The following is a 19086-nucleotide window of genomic DNA, read 5'->3' on the forward strand; positions in this document are numbered from 1 at the left end:
CCATGGCCTCAGACTTGGAGGTGCTGATTCTCATCCCAGCCGCTTCACACTCGGCTGCGAACCGCCCCAGCGAGAGCTGGAGGTCACTGTTCGATGGAGCTAGGAGGACCACGTCATCTGCAAAAAGCAGGGACGAGATCCTCCCATCACCAAACCTGACACCCTCCACCACTCGGCTGCTCCTAGAAATTCTGTCCATAAAAGTTATGAACAGAACTGGTGACAAAGGGCAGCCCTGGCGGAGTCCAACCCTCACCAGGAACAGGTCCGACTTACTGCCAGCCACACGAACCAGACTCATGCTCCTTCAGTACAGGGACTGGATGGCCCTTAGCAAGGGGCCACCAACCCCATACTCCCGGAGCACCCCCCACAGGATGCCCCTGGGGACACGGTCGTAAGCTTTCTCCAAATCCACAAAACACATGTGGACTGGTTGGGCAAACTCCCATGCCCCCTCCAGCACCCTGGCGAGGGTAAAGAGCTGGTCCACAGTTCCGAGTCCGGGACAAAAACCACATTGCTCCTCCTCAATCTGAGGTTCAACTATCGACCGGACCCTCTTCTCCAGCACCCTGGAGTAGACCTTACCGGGTAGGCTGAGGAGTGTGATCCCCCTGTAGTTGGAACACACCCTCTGGTCCCCTTTCTTGAAAATGGGGACCACCACCCCGGTCTGCCACTCCAGAGGCACTGCCCACGATGTCCACGCAATGTTGCAGAGGCGTGTCAGCCAGGACAGCCCTACAACATCCAGAGCCTTGAGATATCCAGGACGAATCTCATCCTACCCCGGGGCTCCGCCGCCTCGGAGTTGTTTCACTACCTCAGCAACTTCTGCCCCAGAAATTGGACGACCCACCCCCGAGACCCCCGTCTCTGTTTCCTCACTGGAATACGTGTTGGTGGGATTGAGGAGCTCCTCAAAGTATTCCTTCCACCACCCTACAATGTCCCCAGTTGACGTCAGCAGCTCCCCGCCCCCACTGTAAACAGTGTGAGCAAGTTGCCGCCTTCCCCCCCTGAGGCGCTGGACGGTTTGCCAGAACCTCTTTGGAGCCGATCAATAGTCTTTCTTCATGGCCTCACCGAACTCCTCCCACGCCCAAGTTTTTGCCTCCACAACTGCCGCCGCTGCGCTCCGCTTGGCCCGCCGGTACCCGTCAGCTGCTTCCGGAGACCCACAGACCAACCATGCCCTGTAGGCCTCCTTCTTCAGCCTGACGGCTCCCCTCACCTCTGGTGTCCACCAGCGGGTTCGGGGATTACCGCCGTGACTGGCCCCAGCGGCCTTGCGGCCACAGCTCACAACCACCGCCTCGACAATGGCAGAGCGGAACAAGGCCCATTTGGACTCAATGTCCCCCTCTGCCCTTGGGACGCGGTCGAAGCTCTCCCGGAGGTGGGAGCTGAAGATCATCTGGACAGGTTCTTCCGCCAGGCATTTCCAGCAGACCCTCACTGTTCGTTTGGGCGTGCCAGGTCTGCGCGGCGTCTTCCCCCACCATCTGATCAAACTCACCACCAGGTGGTGATCAGTTGACAGCTCTGCTCCTCTCTTCACCCGAGTGTCCAGAACATATGGCCGCAGGTCAAATGATACGACTACAAAGTCGATAATTGACCTGCGACCTAGGCTGTCCTGGTGCCACGTGCACCGATGGACATCCTTATGTTTGAACATGGTGTTAGTTATGGCCAAACTGCGACCTGCACAGAAGTCCAATAACTGAACACCACTCGGGTTCAGATTGGGCAGGCCGTTCCTCCCAATCACGCCCCTCCAGGTCCCGCTGTCATTGCCCACGTGAGTGTTGAAGTCCCCCAGCAGAACAATGGAGTCCCCGGTCGGGGCACTGTCCAGCACCCATCCCAGGGACTCCAAAAAGGGTGGGTACTCTGAACTGTTGTTCGGCGCATAAGCACAGACAACAGTCAGGACCCGTTCCCCGACCCGAAGGCGCAGGTAAGCAACCCTTTCGTCTACCGGGGTAAACCCCAACATACAGGCAGAGAGTCTGGGGGCTATCAGAAAGCCCACCCCGGCCCTCCGCCTCTCACCCGGAGCAACTCCAGCGAAGGAGAGAGTCCAACCCCTCTCAAGGACTAGGGTTCCAGAGCCGGAACTATGTGTCGAGGTGAGGCCGACTATATCTAGCCGGTAGCGCTCAACCTCTTCCACAAGCTCCGGCTCCTTCCCCGCCAGAGAGGTGACATTCCATGTCCCAAGAGCCAACTTCTGTAACCAAGGATCGGACTGCCAAGGCCCCCGCCTTGGTCTGCTGCCCAATCCACATTGCACTGAACCCTTCTGGATCCCTCTGCGGGTGGTGGGCCTGCAGGGGGATGAGCCCATGTAGCGAGTTCGGGCTGGGCCCGGCCGGACCCCATGGGCGAAGGCTCGACCACCAGGCGCTCGCCCACGGGCCCCAACCCCAGGCCTGGCTCCAGGGCGGGGCCCCAGTAACCCTCCGGGCCAGGTACACATGTCCTTGTTTGTATCCATCATGAAGGGTCTTTTGAATATAAAGTACTAGTAAAAGAAATAACTTTTGGCATTCATTTTTTTAAATGATATAAAGGACATATGGTAAATCAGTAACACATTCTCAGCCCTAATGACTAAATACATAATTCAAGGCATGTTGCAGAGTTTATTTTATAGGAAGCAATTTTCTAATGAATGTTGAGAATAAAATCAGAAAAGGAAAAAACATCATGTACTGACATTGAGTGACGGACCTGTCAGTCTAGGTGTCATTCTCCCCTGCAAATTCTGATTAAATACTTTTTTAGCTATGTCTCGTGAAACTTTTGTGGTTTTATTTCTCACATCAATGGTACCTTTGGCAACAGGAACAATCCCTTTTTGGTCTGCTCACAGGTTCAACACATGAAGCTGAAGACAAAAATGTAGCTTAGACTGGTTGTTAGTCGTTACAGTGCAAAAGGTACCAGAGCTCCGCAAAGACATTTTAGAAAATGCAAAGTTAACATTAGTTAAATATTTGTTAAAAAAAAATCAATATTTGCTAAACTGAAGGCAAATTACTTTCGAAAAGAACCAGTGTTGACAGTTAGCCACCAAGAGTAGCCACTGGGCCCAACCACAGTCTATGGGACTAACTAGCTTACTGCTACTTCCGCTATCTCACCAGAAGTTGCACTTATAATCATATGTACATTGGCACCCTCAGGGAAGAGGTGGATACATTTTAAAGATATACGATGCAGGACTGTCGGTTAGTGTTTGTAAACATGGTCAACAGTAAAAGTAAAAGTAACAGCCAACACCAGATTCACTCTCGTTTGGTGTTCTGCTATATTTAAGATTTTTTTCAGCGCTGTGTCTCTGGATGTCTGCTGCTTATGGTCTGGCACTTGGTCCCTACATTTTATAAAGCAGAGGGCAGAGTCTCTGCAGGTAAATACACTGCCACACTTCAGTGGGTCATAAGTGATGACTGAGACTGATTACTGCTAACTGACCTGTCAGTATATAGGCCTATTCAATCCAGCCATTTACCACAGTCATAAAGAGAGAGGAGCCATATTAAATACTGTGTAGCCAGCCAATTCAGATGCTCCACATCATCAGTGATGACCCGCCCACTCTGCCTGTCAGTCACATCAGCAGGAAGAGCACAGCGTACAGAGGAGGGCTGTTAAACCATCCATCCTCTATACTCACTTCACTTCTTTTCAGAGAGCTGCTGACAGACAGCAGCAGAGCGACACTCTCACAGTATCACAGGAACATTCACCTGGAGCTGATTTAGAGTTTCTGACCTACATGTTTTTATCTGAGGGAGAGAAGCCATGTGACCCTGGGAGAAAACCACTAAAACAATCCTGTGTCAACAAACTGTATGGTTGACAGCATCTCTATAACATTAACAGGAACACCTGAGAATATTCTGCAGTCCAGTACAAAGATGTTTGGAGAAAGACAAAAGAAAGACAGGAAGCCCATCTATCTATAGGGCCAAAGCTGCTGAAACATTTGTTAGACCAGCAGGTTGTGGTTTGTGGTTTTCATCAGGGTCAACATATTGTTGACAACGAGCCAAAACACACTCTGTAATTTCACACACAAACACACATTTATATTTACCACTGACAGATAAATGCTGCATGGAAACTTCAGCATCGGTGTGGTCGAGGTTCAAACTAAGGTGTCAGTACAAAGAGGCTGTTCTACCTTTCTCACTCTGTGTTTCAGCCTCAGGACGCTGGGCTTTACTGCTGCTGTCAAAAGGAAAGTGGAATAGCATTCATAAAACAAAAATTTAGAGGAGAAGGTAAATGGTTCAGGAGGGTTGGACACAGGATCGTTTCTAGGATCCGCCCCCAAGATTTTTTTTTCTTTTACGAACCAGCTCTATTTTGATGCTTTCTATGCACTCTGGCATCTTTTTTACCCCTGAAAGATGTTTAAACATTTTATTTACAGATCAATTATGAATTGTGATGTCAAAAATGTTAATTATATTTTATTCCACCCAGCAGTATTTAAAGCATTTGAAATGAGCTCCACCTTCAATTGATTACCAGTGTGTTCTGTCTCTTGTACAGTCACACAAAATGTGCTGCTCGAAAGACAAAGAGGACCAAAACTTGTGTTTGTGATTAACGATGTCGTGTTTGTTTTGAGGGATTTAATGCACAAACTTAATGACATGTTAGTAGTTCCAGGGCTTTTGAATTTTTTCATTATTAGGTCTATTCTAATGATTTAAAAATACACAAACACACACACACACACACACACACACATACAGACACACACACTTTTGTTGAACCTCTCAGCTGTTTGGTGCTTGTCATTGGTGGTAGCTGTCAGAAGGAGGAGGTGTTAATCACTCCCTGGTCCCACCCTGGTGTTTTTGTCAAGAGCAGAGTTTGAAGTGTGATCTTTAGTTTTCCTGATTATTGACTCAGAGGTTTACTCACTAAAGTCTGTTCCAGTGTACATCACTTGGCTCAGTGATGGACTTACAGCCTGTCCACATAAATGGTGAATTAATCAATATATTAACATTTAAAATTAAATCAAAAACAAGCTTAAGCTCATCTTCCACAGTTTCAGATGCTTTTGGTTCCATTTTAAAAACACAAAACAAAGGGACATGATTTGTTCTTTAAATGAGCACAATAACATACACGTAAAAGTAAATCAATCATTTCAGTTTGTGAAACTAAAGTTAGCCTGCTGAAGCCTCTTGTATCTCTCCTCTCACTACACATCCTGTTGAAGCCCATCGTCAGGTCTGTTCTGAGTAAACAGCCTTGATGGTTGGTCAAAGGGAGGAGAAACGGCCCACCACAGCCTGTGTCTGTCAGTGTAGCTGTTGCATGTGGCTTTGCTTGACATGCAGAGGGTCTTTACAAAGTGCTGTGAGACCAGAGAGATGGAGGGGTTCATTCATTTCAGTAGTTATGTCCTGACATATTTAGTATGTCAGAATATTAGTATATATTATTAACATCTTGTTTTTCCGAATATCAGGATGTATATGTGTTAGCTATGCCTTAACAAATTTTCCAGTTGTGGTGAACAGATGCACAGCAGTTCACATCTGAAACCACTCACACACACACACACACACACACACACACACACACGTTTCAGCCTCTTTCCCAGTCGAAAAGTGAAAGTTTTGACAGCATTTTGGGTGCAGGAGTCTCATCTACACAGCATGGGGACCCATTTGCAGAAAGAGCAAGCTTAAAAGATAATGAGATGGATGATGTGACAGAATCGGTTCAAAGAAGAAAGGAGGTTAACACTTTTTAACACTGCTGTGGTGCTGTGTAGTGTTTGTGTGTTGTGTAGAGTGCAGTTACAAATGACTGTGCATCATATATGGAGGATAAATCAGTAAATAAATGTAAAATACAGACTTCTCTTATCCTGTGTGCGCCGTATAAAACACAGATGTGGGGGGAGGGGTTCTCTGTGAATAGGACTGAGGGCAATTAAGTTTCAGATGTGTTTAGAAAGCAAAACAACATGTAAAATACAAACTGTACAAACTTGTCTGGGACAAAAAGAGAGAGCCCTCTTTCTCTCACACATATGTTTACCTGTGAGTTTTCACATCTCTGTGGTTTTGGCCACATTTCCTCTCACTTTTCCCCTGCAACTGTCAATCAAACCTGTGGGCTACATCCTACGTTTCTAGCCAATATTATATCAAACATTATTTTGGTGTTGATTTGGATGTCCAAATTTAAACAAATATCAAACATTTCACTCTAACTCCAGGATGACTTTAGCTTACTGTAGCTTAGCACAACCACAAGAAGCAAAGGAAAGTACAGCCTCATGCCGCTGAAGCCAGAGATTTGCTTTTCTATTTCTATTTAAGGCAGGCTGTGGAATTTACTTGTAAAAATTCAGTTATGTTGACAGAAATGCACTGTGTGTTTCCTGGAGGTTCCCATTTTTTATAAATACCTTTGAAACTTTATTGTTTATAGTTGTGTTTGCTAGCTAAGAGACGTCTTCCTCCTGCATTGCTACATTTCTCTGCATGTAACCTTCACCAACTGTTGACCAATAGAATGGCATGAATGTGGCAGAAAATGTGTATTGCGTCGTCATGTGCATGTGCATGTACGACCTTGAGCGTGAGCTGCTAAAACATGACAGTGATCACAATCAAAATATTGCCTCACATTGCAACCTTTAAATACAGTGTGTCAATTAGACAGATGTTGCTGTTGAAAGACTTCAGTGCTTGTTCTCACAGTACGTACACACAAAACACACCCACACGCACAATACTGGCTATTACGGAAACAATAAATTCAGTCATGTGGTGAGAATAAAGACACTGCTTTGAAACCTTAACAACAACAACAACAACGTGTAGACGTCCCATCGAATGAAAACAGATCACATGTTTGCTAACTGTAAGGAGGGGGAAGATCATTTTCCACAGTTCAGCCAATCACAGCGATGTCTACTTTGCAAAACCTTGATCGCCTCTTGACTAAATCTTCATTTGGGTGGGAAGACATCAGCAGTGCAAGACCAAGGTGCTGTACCACAATGATCGGAGGACTGGCTTCTTTGATTCTTCTTAGTACAGGGTGTAAGTGCAATTCTTACCCAGAGAGTGAAAGACGATGTCAATGGCAAATACTTTACCTTTTGACTTTGTCCTCTCATGTTGTAATTCTGCTACTGTTTGTCTCTTTTCTTCAGCTCTGCTTCAAACTGCAGAGGTTCCTCATCAGATCTCTCTGACTGTGGTTGAACTTGGTGGGAATGTTACTTTGCAGTGTCCAGTTTCTGAGAAGGAAGACAAATTCTTTTACTGGTACAAACAGTCTCTTGGATATATGGCCCAAACAGTTGCAACTGCAGTTCAGGGTCAGTTAACAGTAAGTGAACAGTTTGACAACCCACGGTTCAAAGCAACAAAAGGAGCTGCTCAGTATCTTTTTAGCATCACAAATGTCAGCAAAGAGGACGAAGCAACATACTTCTGTCACTATGGAGCGTCCTATTTATGGAGTTTCAGCGAAGGCATCTTCTTGGCTGTGAACGGTAAATATCTTTTACTTTCAGTGTTTGTGCCAAGTTTTTATGTCCTACAAACAGTTTAGATCATTAAGTACTTCTGATATTTCTTTTCCTGAATCATGCAGATAGTAATCAGCAGAAATGTTTCCATGTGAAACAAAGTCCGAAGACTGAGTCGGTCCAGCCAGGCGACAGAGTGAATCTCCAGTGTTCACTTCTTTCCATGAACAAAACTAACAAAGATAAGTGTCCAGGTGAAGACAGAGTGTACTGGCTCAGATCTGGATCAGGAGAATCTCATCCAAGCATCATTTACACTGACAGAGACAAACAAGAGGAGAGAAGTTGTTTCTACAGTCTGTCCAAAACTATACAGACCTCCTCTGATACTGGGACTTACTACTGTGCTGTGGTCACATGTGGAGAGATCCTGTTTGGTGAAGGAACTAAAGTGGAAACAAGTACGTGTTTACAGTTGTATTTAAGTCAAATGTGCATCTTATAAGAATTAATTTAGCCTGGTTAAATTATGTTAATGTATAATGTTTGTCACATATAATGATTATGAGTCTGTTAGTTTCTTTTCTTACTGTATCACATTACATTTACAGAGCAGATACTTATGACTAAATAGTAAATTGAACATTGACTTACCAGTTGTGCCTGCTGACAAATGCCACTGTGCCACTAACTCCCAAAAGTCACTGATTAAATAATGCTCAATGCTTTGATTCAGGATCAGAACTTGAACCAGTTGTCCTTGCTCTTGGAGTCCTGTTGGCCTGCTGTGTGACTGTGATTGTCGTCCTTATCTTCTACGGAAATCGAAGGAAAGTTTGCGAACACTGCAAAGGTAGGGTCACCATTTTTTACTTTCAGGTCAGTGAAAATGTTTTGAGGAGCAGCCAGGGGTTATAGTGGGCCGAAACAATCCTGATACGTCATGTGTCTGCTGGGGTTTATGTAAAGGGACATGATAAGTGCAGCCAGACACTGCGAGTATGCAGTATTCTTCAGTGTTGCTTTATCTTGCGTGGGCTACAGGTAGCCTTCTGCAGATGTCAGAACACTCGCAGTTTGTTCACTACTTAAGTTTCATGCTATTAACTGATCAAACAAGTTATCAAATAACTAGACTTACAGCATCACAGTTGTATGCCTCTAAAAACCAGTCAAGTTGCAGTCACAGTTTACATCCATGTCTGTGAAATCACGAATGCCTCACACACATCTTCCCCATGGCGGCAAAGACGATACAATCAGCACAGTTTCAAGGTGGACACCCAAGATTAGTGTCACCAAATCAGTATCTGACCAAATGTTTCCCCTTCTGTTGCTGAGTTATGACGCTGAACGATGACCATGTTTTTCCAGGACATCATGATGTCACAGTGAAGTTGACCTTTGACCACTAAAATCAGTTCATTGCTGAGTCCAAGTAAACATTCGTGCCAAATCCGAGAAATTCCCTCGAAGTGGTCGGTACGTATCGTGTTCAAGAATGATACATTACAGACAAGGTCACAATGGCCTTGACCTTTGACCGCTAAAATCCAATCAGTTCATCATTGAGTCCAAATGGACGTTTGTGCAAAATTCCCTCAGGGCGTTCATGAGAATGGGATGGACGGGCAGACTGACCACCTGAGAACATAATGCCTCCAGCCACGGCTGACAGCGGTGCGGAGGCATAGAAAAAAACACTGCTTCATTAGCAGGAAACTAGCGGTGCTCTGAAGGCTAACTCGTTAGTAACCCGTGCTCCTACCCTGCCAGCCTGCACTGACATTAGAGGAGCGTTAACAAGCAACTCCTCCTCTGATATACTTAAGTTTTATTTTGGGCATCATATGCCATCAAACGGGGGAATGTGACATTGAAATATATCCAGCAAAAAAACGATAAACATCACATTATCTTAATTTAACGGTTATTGTTTTTTTTTAGTACTTCATTAACAAAGCAAAAACAACAATTGTGGGCTTCTTTTGTTGCTCTTGCAGCCATCTTGATGATTATTTTTCTTCACACTGAGTTTGGAGTGAGTCTCTAAAAAACCTCCATTTGGAGGTCCATGTAGCTCTAACACTTCGCCCTACCCCTCTATCCCAACAAGAATCAGGACATTCCCCAAGATGTGAATGCACAAAACAGAGGGATAAAAGGTAAACTGGGATTGGGCCTAATACTCTGTATGGAGTGGTATTCTATTTAAAAGAAACCAACCTATTGGAACAGTCAGTTCAGTCTCTTTTCCTGGTTAGACGCTGGTTTGATTTTTCTTGTCACAGTGTTATTATAAACCTGAGGTCACTATACTGTACGTGATGTTTTTGAATTTAAAACAACATTTTGCAAACTGGCTGGTAACACTGTTTGTCCCTCTGAGTTATGTCCCACCATAATATCCTGTGGCAGCAGGAAATATTGAACATTTAATTTCAGAGCCATTTTCCAGATGCCCTCAAGCAAAGTGCTTTAGCCGACTGCTGAGAGCTCTGGTGGAGTTAATCAGTGTTTATCACTATAACACTGAAGCTGTATTAAGCGCAGTACATGAGTGAATGTGTTTAACTGGAAAGACTTAAACTGAAAATGTGATTAAAGACAAAAATCTCACTGAATGATTTTTTCCACCCTTTTTTTTTTTTAAGAGGCGATGAGTGCTTCCCATCATCTTGGACATGACAGATTAACTGTGGATCAGTCTAATCATCTGGTAAATATGTGACAGTGTGTTGTCCTGTGTGGGCATGTGATATTTTGCTGCTATTATCTTATTATATCCTGACAAAAACTCTGTCTGTGTGTGTGTCTGTTCTATGGTTTTTCTCCTCACTGACTTGATCAGTCCATGTGAAATTTGGCACAGTGGTAGAGGGTCATGGGAGGATGTGAATGAAGCAATGTTACATCAATTGGCCAAAGGGGAGCGCTATAGCAACCGATTGAAATTGCAAACTTTGAATGGGCATACCTCATGCCCTGTATGTCGTAGAGACATGAAACTTTGCACAGAGATGCCTCTCCTCATGAGGAACAAATCTGCCTCAAGAACCCACAACTTCCGGTGATATGGATTTTCCGCCATTTTGAATTTTTTGAAAAACACTTAAAATCGATCTCTTCCTAGGAAGTTTGACCGATCTGCACGAAACTGGGTGAACATAATCTAGGGACCAATATCTAAAGTTCCCTCTCGGCAAAAGTTGGAAAACTTACTAAAACTGAGCTTCTACAAGGCAATGAATATTGCGGAGGGCGTGGCTCATCACATAAAGGTGTATAACATCTCAAGGGTTTCACCCATCACCACGCAACTTTGTAGGCATATGACCACACATAATCTTAGGGGACCCCTCCATTATTGACCCAATCAAACAAAATGGGGGCGCTGGAGAGCTAATTTCTTATCTAGGCCTAACCGCCATATCAGTTTTTACTAAACTTTCTGGAGAAATTGAACTCTAATTGGTAACTGGGAGCACCACCAAGACAGACATGTAATAGTGGTGACTGTGAAATTATATTAATTAAAGAAAGTATGTTAACCTCACTTGTTTATATGTTACAGCTCTAATCTCTGAAATATTTGTCATGAACACACAAATATATTATTCCATTTTATGCAGGATGGTGAAGAAGAGGCCGTAAACTATGCAGCACTGGAGTTTTCTACAAGGAAAGTGAAAAGAGGAAAGAGGAAGATTGAAAACACACCACAGTGTGTGTACTCTTTTGTAAAAGCAGATGACCACAACCAGCAACACCCCTCTCTGTAGACAAATCCGATGGCCGCTTTGTGTGTTCTGTGCTGCTATTACTGCAGTGGCGAATTTGAAGTGACTCAGTGTCTGCTCCTGCCTGCTAACAGCCACCATGTTAGCTGGTGACTTTCAGCAGAATGTGTCTGTGGTTGCACGAAGTAACTTGCGTAAATGGTTGGCATAGATAATGAACACATTTGAGTATGTACTGAAAACTGATTAAAGTAAGATTCTAATTATGAGTACACCTACATGTTGTCAACAGCTGCTACTATGAGCAACCACGACGTATTTGGATGAGACACCAGTTAGCACGGTCACTTATTACACTGAAACATCAGACACCATTGTACAGATCTGTTTGTGATGTCAACAGAATGATGTTACCTTTGTGGTCATTGACGACTTAGAGTGACTAATGATGTTTTTCACACTAACGTCACAGTTAGCTGACTGCATTAATTTATTATGTGGGACCACTGCAGCTCCGAGACAGTGTCTTAGCCCATTTATGTTAGCTCAGTAAGCAGAGTTTTTCCCAAGGTTTTCCACTAATGTTGGAGCAGCTGAAAGCCTATATACTGATCTTCAGCTCAGTTCACACATAGCTTTTTATTCCCAACTGCCACCCATCCATATAAACATGTATAAGTTTGCACTCAACAAATTTTGTGGGACATCATCAGATTTTCAGTTGCTTTGTTAATGTGTTGCCACAGTTCACATATGTGCCTGTATTTTAGTAAAAGACCATCATGACATGTATGTGGACTTCTGTTTGCTTCTGTTGTTTTGTTGACACAAGAATATGGCACAAGATATTTATATTGTCTTCTCATATGGAGTGACTGCATCTTCATTCATCATAAATACAACAATATACCTGTAAAGTTGTTAAGGTTAGAAACTTGATAAATTCTGTTTGTGTCTTTTGGATTGATTTCAGTGATTCTTGATGACCAACACAGATTGATGTTAGAAAGCAGTGTGTTTTATTTATTGACATAGTTTAACAGAGTTACAAATCAGGTTCAAGAGTAGTTACACAAGCACAACAACAAAACTAAATGAAAACAAAAACAGATCTGATCCACCTAATATATCTGTGCCAACACTGATCCATTGGAAAATTCCATATTTACAGTTACAGTTACAGTTAAAAAATTATTTGAGTAATGTCCATGTTAACTGACACCTACAGCAGTTTCTTTCTTTAGGGCCAGTGTCCACATGGCCACATTCACTCCCAGCATTTTTTATTTATTTTTTTTAAATGATGTGCTGCCAGATGTGCAGCTTTTTCTGAAGGTGGGGTCTCAAAAAATGGGCTGCACATGGACACCCACATAGGCATCTGGCAGACCCTCATAGACAGGGTTGAATGGTGACATTTACCTTATCAAAGTGGACCAAAGCGGGCCTTTGCAGACACCTGCATGCACATCATTACCTAATAGCCACATATAACAAACCCTTCAGCTCATAACAGACCAACAGTAATTAGATCACACAGTACCAGCTGGCAAACAGACCTGTGACCTCACTAATCCAACCCAAAAGCCTTGACAGCAGCGTAGATCCTCTGTCTCCCTGCTGCTCTTGAATCCTTTATTGCACCACTGCCAGTTTTCATCACGGTGAAGACGACAGCAGAATAAACCTGTGTGTCCTCATCTTTCTGAGGAAATACATGACAAAGTTAAAAAAAGACCCACAACTGTTTCAATAAGGTTGATCCTACTGAACCGTTACATTCTTTACCTGTTGACTTTTCTGACCACGAAGGTTTCTCTGCACAGCAACAGCATCTGAAATTATTAAATAGAAAACATAAAGATAATAATAAATACAAATTCAGTAGTTTTTATACAGTATTGTTGGATAGAGAGCTAACTAATAACTTCTATTACCGTCGCCACAATCAGACTTGTTTTTCTTGATGGTGTAAACAAGGACAGCTATGACAGTCAGACTTATAGCCAAGACAGCACACAGCAGAAAAATAAGTGCATCTGCATTCTGTGAGCACGTACTGGTTCCTGAAACATCAAAAGGAAATATAGTGAATTCAAGGGTGGTTAATGTCACCAAAGAAAACAAAACAATTTTGCTAGTTAAATTATAAAAAAAAGATTTGGCTCATTTGACAGTCTGGCACTCAAAGAAGCAAATGTCTTTATAAACAAAACAATGACACAGTTACCTTCAATTTCCACTTTAGTTCCATCTCCAAATAATATCTGTCCACATGTGGCCACAGCACAGTAGTAAGTCCCAGCATCAGAGGAGCTGATGTTCTTAGAGAAGCGATAAACACAACTCTTCTGAATGTCAGAGTTCCTGTCACATTCATCACGTCTATTTCCATCAGTGTAGATGATGTCTGGATGAGATTGATCTGATCCGGCTCTGAACCAGAACACACTGTGATCTCCTGGACACATTTTTTTCTCAGAGTCAGAGAGGACTGAACACTGGAGAGACATCGAGGCTCCTGGATGGACTGGATCAGATACTGTCGGCCACTGAACAACAGCATAGTTTGATGTCCTCTGAGTGTTTCCTGTGTGATACAGAACTGTGTTAAAAGTTTGGCATCTCCACACATGCTTTGACATACTTAGAAGGATTTAAGATTAGTTAAAAGTTAAAATGCAAAGTAAGCATTACATACAATAATCTAAAATGATTCTCTGCAGAAATTGTTGATAAATATTAACACAGTGCAGCTTTAAGTGGTTAAAGTGATTCCAAACATTGCCATAAACAGATCACATAATTACCTTTTAATGACAAATAGGTGCCGGTCCCTCCTCCGTGAACCGTCACCTTATCGTGGTGGAGGAGTTTGAGTGCCCTAATGACCCTAGGAGCTATGCTGTCGGGGGCATTTTGCCCCTGGTAGGGTTTCCCATGGCAGATTGGTTCTGGGTGAAGGGTCAGATGAAGAACGGTTCAAAAGACCCTTTATGATGGATACAAACAAGGACACACGTACCCGGCCCGGAGGGTTACCGGGGCCCCGCCCTGGAGCCAGGCCTGTGGTTGGGGCCCGTGGGCGAGTGCCTGGTGGTCGGGCCTTCGCCCATGGGGTCCGGCCGGGCCCAGCCCGAACCGGCTACATGGGCTCGTCCCCCTGCAGGCCCACCACCCGCAGAGGGATCCAGAAGGGTTCGGTGCAATGTGGATTGGGCAGCAGACCAAGGCGGGGGCCTTGGCAGTCCGATTCTCGGTTACAGAAGTTGGCTCTTAGGAAATGGAATGTCACCTCTCTGGCGGGGAAGGAGCCGGAGCTTGTGGAAGAGGTTGAGCGCTACTGGCTAGATATAGTCGGCCTCACCTCGACACATAGTTCCGGCTCTGGAACCCTAGTCCTTGAGAGGGGTTGGACTCTCTCCTCCGCTGGAGTTGCTCCGGGTGAGAGGTGGAGGGCCGGGGTGGGCTTTCTGATAGCCTCCAGACTCTCGGCCTGTACGTTGGGGTTTACCCCGGTAGACGAAAGGGTTGCTTCCCTGCGCCTTCGGGTCGGGGAACGGGTCCTGACTGTTGTCTGTGCTTATGCACCGAACAACAGTTCAGAGTACCCACCCTTTTTGGAGTCCCTGGGACTGGTGCTGGACAGTGCCCCGACCGGGGACTTCATTGTTCTGCTGGGGGACTTCAACGCTCACGTGGGCAATGACAGCGGGACCGAGGTGAGGGGAGCTGCCAGGCTGAAGAAGGAGGCCTACAGGGCATGGTTGGTCTGTGGGTCTCCGGAAGCAGCTGACGGGTACTGGCGGGCCAAGCGGAGCGCAGCGGCGGCAGTCGTGGAGGCAAAAACTCGGGCGTGGAAGGAGTTCGGTGAGGCCATGGAGGAAGACTATTGATCGGCTCCAAAGAGGTTCTGGCAAACCGTCCGGCGCCTCGGGGGAAGGCGGCAACTTGCTCACACTGTTTACAGTGGGGGCGGGGAGCTGCTGACGTCAACTGGGGACATTGTAGGGTGGTGGAAGGAATACTTTGAGGAGCTCCTCAATCCCACCAACACGTATTCCAGTGAGGAAACAGAGACGGGGGTCTCGGGGGCGGGTCGTCCAATTTCTGGGGCAGAAGTTGCTGAGGTAGTGAAACAACTCCGAGGCGGCGGAGCCCTGGGGGTGGATGAGATTCGTCCTGGATATCTCAAGGCTCTGGATGTTGTAGGGCTGTCCTGGCTGACACGCCTCTGCAACATTGCGTGGACATCGTGGGCAGTGCCTCTGGAGTGGCAGACAGGGGTGGTGGTCCCCATTTTCAAGAAAGGGGACCAGAAGGTGTGTTCCAACTACAGGGGGATCACACTCCTCAGCCTACCCGGTAAGGTCTACTCCAGGGTGCTGGAGAAGTGGGTCCGGTCGATAGTTGAACCTCGGATTGAGGAGGAGCAATGTGGTTTTTGTCCCGGACGCGGAACCGTGGACCAGCTCTTTACCCTCGCCAGGGTGCTGGAGGGGGCATGGGAGTTTGCCCAATCAGTCCACATGTGTTTTGTGGATTTGGAGAAGGCTTACGACCGTGTCCCCAGGGGCATCCTGTGGGGGGTGCTCCGGGAGTATGGGGTTGGTGGCCCCTTGCTAAGGGCCATCCAGTCCCTGTACCGAAGGAGCATGAGTCTGGTTCGCGTGGCTGGCAGTAAGTCGGACCTGTTCCCGGTGAGGGTTGGACTCTGCCAAGGCTGCCCTTTGTCACCGGTTCTGTTCATAACTTTTATGGACAGAATTTCTAGGCGCAGCCGAGTGGTGGAGGGTGTCAGGTTCGGTGATGGGAGGATCTCGTCCCTGCTTTTTGCGGATGACGTGGTCCTCCTAGCTCCATCGAACAGTGACCTCCAGCTCTTGCTGGGGCGGTTCGCAGCCGAGTGTGAAGCGGCTGGGATGAGAATCAGCACCTCCAAGTCTGAGGCCATGGTCCTCAGCCGGAAAAGGGTGGATTGCCCACTCCAGGTCAGGGGGAGGTCCTTCCTCAGGTGGAGGAGTTTAAGTATCTCGGGATCTTGTTCACGAGTGAGGGTAGGATGGAGCAGGAGATTGACAGGCGGATTGGGGCGGCGTCAGCAGTGATGCAGGTGCTTAACCGGTCCGTTGTGGTGAAGAGGGAGCTTAGCCAGAAAGCGAAGCTCTCAATTTACCGGTCGATGTACGTTCCAACCCTCACCTATAGTCACGAGCTCTGGGTAGTGACCGAAAGAATGAGATCGCGAGTACAAGCGGCCGAAATGAGTTTCCTCCGCAGGGTGGCTGGGCTCAGCCTTAGGGATAGGGTGAGGAGCTCGGACATCCGGGAGGGACTCGGAGTAGAACCGCTGCTCCTCCACATCGAGAGGAGCCAGTTGAGGTGGATCGGGCATCTGGTAAGGATGCCTTCCGGACGCCTCCCTTGGGAGGTGTTTCGGGCATGTCCAACCGGGAGGAGACCTCGGGGCCGCCCCAGAACACGCTGGAGGGACTACATCACCTGGCTGGCCTGGGAACGCCTCGGGTTCCTGCAGAAGAGCTGACGGAAGTGGCGGGGGAGAGGACTGTCTGGGCTTCTTTGCTGAGGCTGCTGCCCCCGCGACCCGGACCCGGATAAGCGGAGGACAACGAGTACGAGTACGAGTAGGTGCCGGTCCGGTAATCTTAGTCCACTCCATGACTGTGCAGTGATACATTCCCTCATCTTCTTGAATCGTCCTCAAAATGGTCAGACTGCTGATTTTGTTAGAAATATTTACATCCAATCTTGAGGCAGAAAACTCTGGTCCATACACAGGGTTCACATGTTTACGCAGTCTCACAATCAATTTCAGAGTCTCCCCTGCACTCTGCTTGTACCAGTAGAGTCTGTCGTTAAACTCGTCATTAGGCAAATCACATGTTAAAGTCACAGGTTCACCAAGTTGAACTGTGGTCACTGGAACCAACGTATCTGGATTAAATGAAAATACAACACATGAAACAACAAAGGACAATTTGTGCATAATGTAAAAAAATGGAGGCTAAAAGGAAATCACATGAACAACCATACATCTAGTTCGCATGCAGATACTCAGATTAGAAAATATTTAGTTATCATTAGCACACTTACATCCTCGATGAAGAACAAGCAGTGTAACCCATAACAGGATCATCTTGACACTGTCTATTAACATGAGACTTGTTGGTTTTTTACTGAGTAAAAGGAGGCGGTCAACTGTCAAATGCATCTGATTGGTTGTCGCAGAATCTAGATTCAAAGATCATTTCCTGCCACACTGGTTCTATCCTGGTCTGTGTGAATTGTGTTACCTCTCTTTCTCATCCATCACTAGACTATGAGATGTCTATGACTTTGTCTAAACTTGGAGTGTTTTTCAGGTACCAATTACTGTAAATGCAGTAGGCTATATCCCACTGCTGTTATTACTAAATCATAAATGCCACGTCACTTCTAGTTCACTGACAGATACACACAGGGACACAAAAACAAAAACTGACGCTGTGTCCCAAATTGCATACTATGCATTACATGCTCAATATGTGTTCTACTATTCAGTACTTTTATGTACATAAACAGTAGTATGTATATTTTTAGACGCACTAAGCTGTAATTATCACAGCACTTCCCAAGAGCCTCCTTGCTTCCTTGCAACATCATGTCACAGGCAGCGAGACATTGAGGCTCCTGGACGGACTGGATCAGATACTGTCGGCCACTGAACAACAGCATAGTTTGATGTCCTCTGAGTGTTTCCTGTGTGATACAGAACTGTGTTAAAGGTTTGGCATCTCCACACATGCTTTGACATATTACCTTTTAATAACAAATAGGTGCCGGTTCAGGTAATCTCAGTCCACTCCATGACTGCACAGTGATACATTCCCTCATCTTCTTGAATCATCCTCCAAATGCTCAGACTGCTAATACTTATAAACTTTTACATCCAATCTCACGGCAGAAAACTCTGGTCCATACACAGGGTTTACATGTTTACACAGTCTCACAATCAATTTCAGAGTCTCCCCGGCACTCTGCTTGTACCAGTAGAGTCTGTCATTAAACTCATCAGGCAAAACACAAGTTAAAGTCACAGGTTCACCAAGTTGAACTGTGGTCACTGGAACCAGCGCATCTGGATTACATGAAAATACAACACATGAAACACTAAATGACAATTACTATATGATGCAGAAAGGTAATAACGTGAGCAACCATACATCTAGTTTGCATGCAGATACTCAAATGAGAAAATATGTAATTAAGATTACACAGCGCACTCACATCCTTGATGAAGAACAAGCAGTGTAACCCATAACAGGATCATCTTGACACTGTCTGTGATTTGGAAACTTGCTGGTATTTCAGTGGGTTAAGGAGGTGATGTCACATGAACACAATACTGTATGTCACACTGTCAAATGCAACTGATTGGTTATCACAGAACTTAGACTTAAAGTGCATTTCCTGCCACACTGGTCTTAGAGTGAACTTTTTGTTTCAGGGGAGATTTTGTGTTGATGAAATCTATTTCTGTGTGAAGAACTCTTCTGTTTGTATGTGGTATTAACAGTTGACATGGTGTCTGTAGCTGCTTGCTGCTGGAGAGATATAACTTCTCCTGCATTAAATCAGACAGTGGGCCCCTGGGCACAGATAGGAACATACAGTAGGAGCAAGACACAGACGGGTAATATCTGGTAAAGTTTAGCCTCTTTTTGTGTCATTGTTTTACATCTTTATGTTGTCATAATGAATCTTTTTGTGAGTCAGAGTGAAGAACAGCACACAATTCTACTAAGAAGGAAA

General features: G+C 45.4%; 2 protein-coding genes across 3 annotated transcripts; one reads left to right on the forward strand and one right to left on the reverse strand.

Moving 5' to 3' along the window:
- The first annotated feature begins 7023 nt into the window (after positions 1–7023).
- LOC117260860 (uncharacterized) lies at positions 7024–12196 on the forward strand. Of its 2 annotated transcripts, XM_078169474.1 has the most exons (6): positions 7024–7100; positions 7214–7558; positions 7660–7995; positions 8271–8387; positions 10189–10253; positions 11167–12196. In XM_078169474.1, the coding sequence occupies exons 1-6, from the start codon at positions 7058–7060 to the stop codon at positions 11314–11316; spliced, it is 1056 nt and encodes a 351-aa protein (XP_078025600.1). In that variant the 5' UTR covers positions 7024–7057; the 3' UTR covers positions 11317–12196. The 2 variants fall into 2 exon arrangements, with proteins under 2 accessions (XP_078025600.1, XP_078025601.1); XM_078169475.1 differs by lacking the exon at positions 10189–10253 and having other exon boundaries at positions 11167–11241.
- A 648-nt stretch (positions 12197–12844) lies between these two features.
- Positions 12845–18604, reverse strand: LOC144463865 (uncharacterized). The gene is made up of 7 exons (XM_078169644.1): positions 18562–18604; positions 16955–17229; positions 16623–16656; positions 13505–13879; positions 13212–13340; positions 13063–13109; positions 12845–12979 (listed from the first exon to the last, which is right to left on the reverse strand). Exons 1-7 carry the CDS (start codon positions 18602–18604, stop codon positions 12845–12847), a joined length of 1038 nt encoding a protein of 345 aa, XP_078025770.1.
- Positions 18605–19086: the final 482 nt, after the last annotated feature.

Source organism: Epinephelus lanceolatus, chromosome 7, assembly GCF_041903045.1.
Source record: "Epinephelus lanceolatus isolate andai-2023 chromosome 7, ASM4190304v1, whole genome shotgun sequence".
NCBI lineage: Eukaryota > Metazoa > Chordata > Actinopteri > Perciformes > Serranidae > Epinephelus > Epinephelus lanceolatus.

Coding starts and splice junctions, on each gene's coding strand:
- LOC144463865 (XM_078169644.1), bottom strand. CDS start 18,604: ATGATCCTGTTATGGGTTACACTGCTTGTTCTTCATCAAGGAT. Junction 17,230..18,561: donor GCTTGTTCTTCATCAAGGAT/GTGAGTGCGCTG, acceptor CATTTAATCCAG/ATACGTTGGTTCCAGTGACC. Junction 16,657..16,954: donor GAATGTATCACTGCACAGTC/ATGGAGTGGACT, acceptor TGCCCGATCCAC/CTCAACTGGCTCCTCTCGAT.
- LOC117260860 (XM_078169474.1), top strand. CDS start 7,058: ATGATCGGAGGACTGGCTTCTTTGATTCTTCTTAGTACAGGGT. Junction 8,388..10,188: donor AGTTTGCGAACACTGCAAAG/GTAGGGTCACCA, acceptor TTTTTTTTTAAG/AGGCGATGAGTGCTTCCCAT. Junction 10,254..11,166: donor TGGATCAGTCTAATCATCTG/GTAAATATGTGA, acceptor CATTTTATGCAG/GATGGTGAAGAAGAGGCCGT.